Below are 822 nucleotides of genomic sequence, written 5' to 3' on the forward strand. Positions count from 1 at the left end.
TCCATATTTGAAGAAACTTAGCTTCCAATGGCTTCCAGCTTCCAAAGAGTTCTACAGTACGAAGCACGAAAGCCTCTGCAGATCCATGATCGGTTTGAGAAGAAGAACTTTTAGCTGCATAATTTGACTGTACACGCCACTGCTTGTGCCCAATACTTGAGACGTGCTTTAACTTCGTCGGGATGGTCCCCTGTAGCAAAGAGATGAAAATTATTCTAAAACTCAAAATTCAAGAACAACCAAGACAACATCCACCATCAAATCGCAGACAAAAAACATAAACCGCAAAAAAAATCTCGGAAAATTTCTCCCTGCTTCAACAATTAATTTCATCCCTAGGTAACAATTTATAACCAAGAAATCAGTTACAAAGAGGAAACCGTCTTACCTGGATTGGAGATCTTCCAATTCGCAACTCGAACAGGAGAGATGGAACCGACGGCGTGATACCCCGCGGTAGATCGTTGCTGCTGCTCGTCGAGGAATCGTTGGCTCATGGAATAGCAGAGCTCGAGAGCAGGCAGGGTGCCGCAGAGCTCCGGGATCTCGTCGTAGCTGAAACCAAAGCCTAGGTCGAGGCATCCCTTGAGTTCCTCAAGATCCTCGTCGGTCAAACTCTTCGTTCTCGCCACAGTTGGGCATCCATCTTCGCCGGATTCCAGAGATTCGCCTTCGTCGACGTAGCCCTCCAGCTTCACGGCGGCGGCTCCCTTCTTCCTCCCTCTTCTCGGCCATTTCGCTTCCTCGATATCCTCGAGCAGAACCTTTGGCTCTCCTCTTGCTTTCTCCTGGCTCATCGTCTCTCTCTCTCTCTCTCTCTCT

The 822-nt window shown here is 48.4% G+C and overlaps 1 protein-coding gene across 1 annotated transcript; it reads right to left on the reverse strand.

Annotated features, from left to right (window-relative positions):
- Window positions 1–8: 8 nt before the first annotated feature.
- LOC110034553 lies at window positions 9–816 on the reverse strand. Its single transcript, XM_020738805.1, has 2 exons — window positions 389–816; window positions 9–190 (listed from the first exon to the last, which is right to left on the reverse strand). The coding sequence occupies exons 1-2, from the start codon at window positions 795–797 to the stop codon at window positions 111–113; spliced, it is 489 nt and encodes a 162-aa protein (XP_020594464.1). The 5' UTR covers window positions 798–816; the 3' UTR covers window positions 9–110.
- Window positions 817–822: the final 6 nt, after the last annotated feature.

Source organism: Phalaenopsis equestris, unplaced genomic scaffold, assembly GCF_001263595.1.
Source record: "Phalaenopsis equestris unplaced genomic scaffold, ASM126359v1 Scaffold190180, whole genome shotgun sequence".
NCBI classification, from domain to species: domain Eukaryota; kingdom Viridiplantae; phylum Streptophyta; class Magnoliopsida; order Asparagales; family Orchidaceae; genus Phalaenopsis; species Phalaenopsis equestris.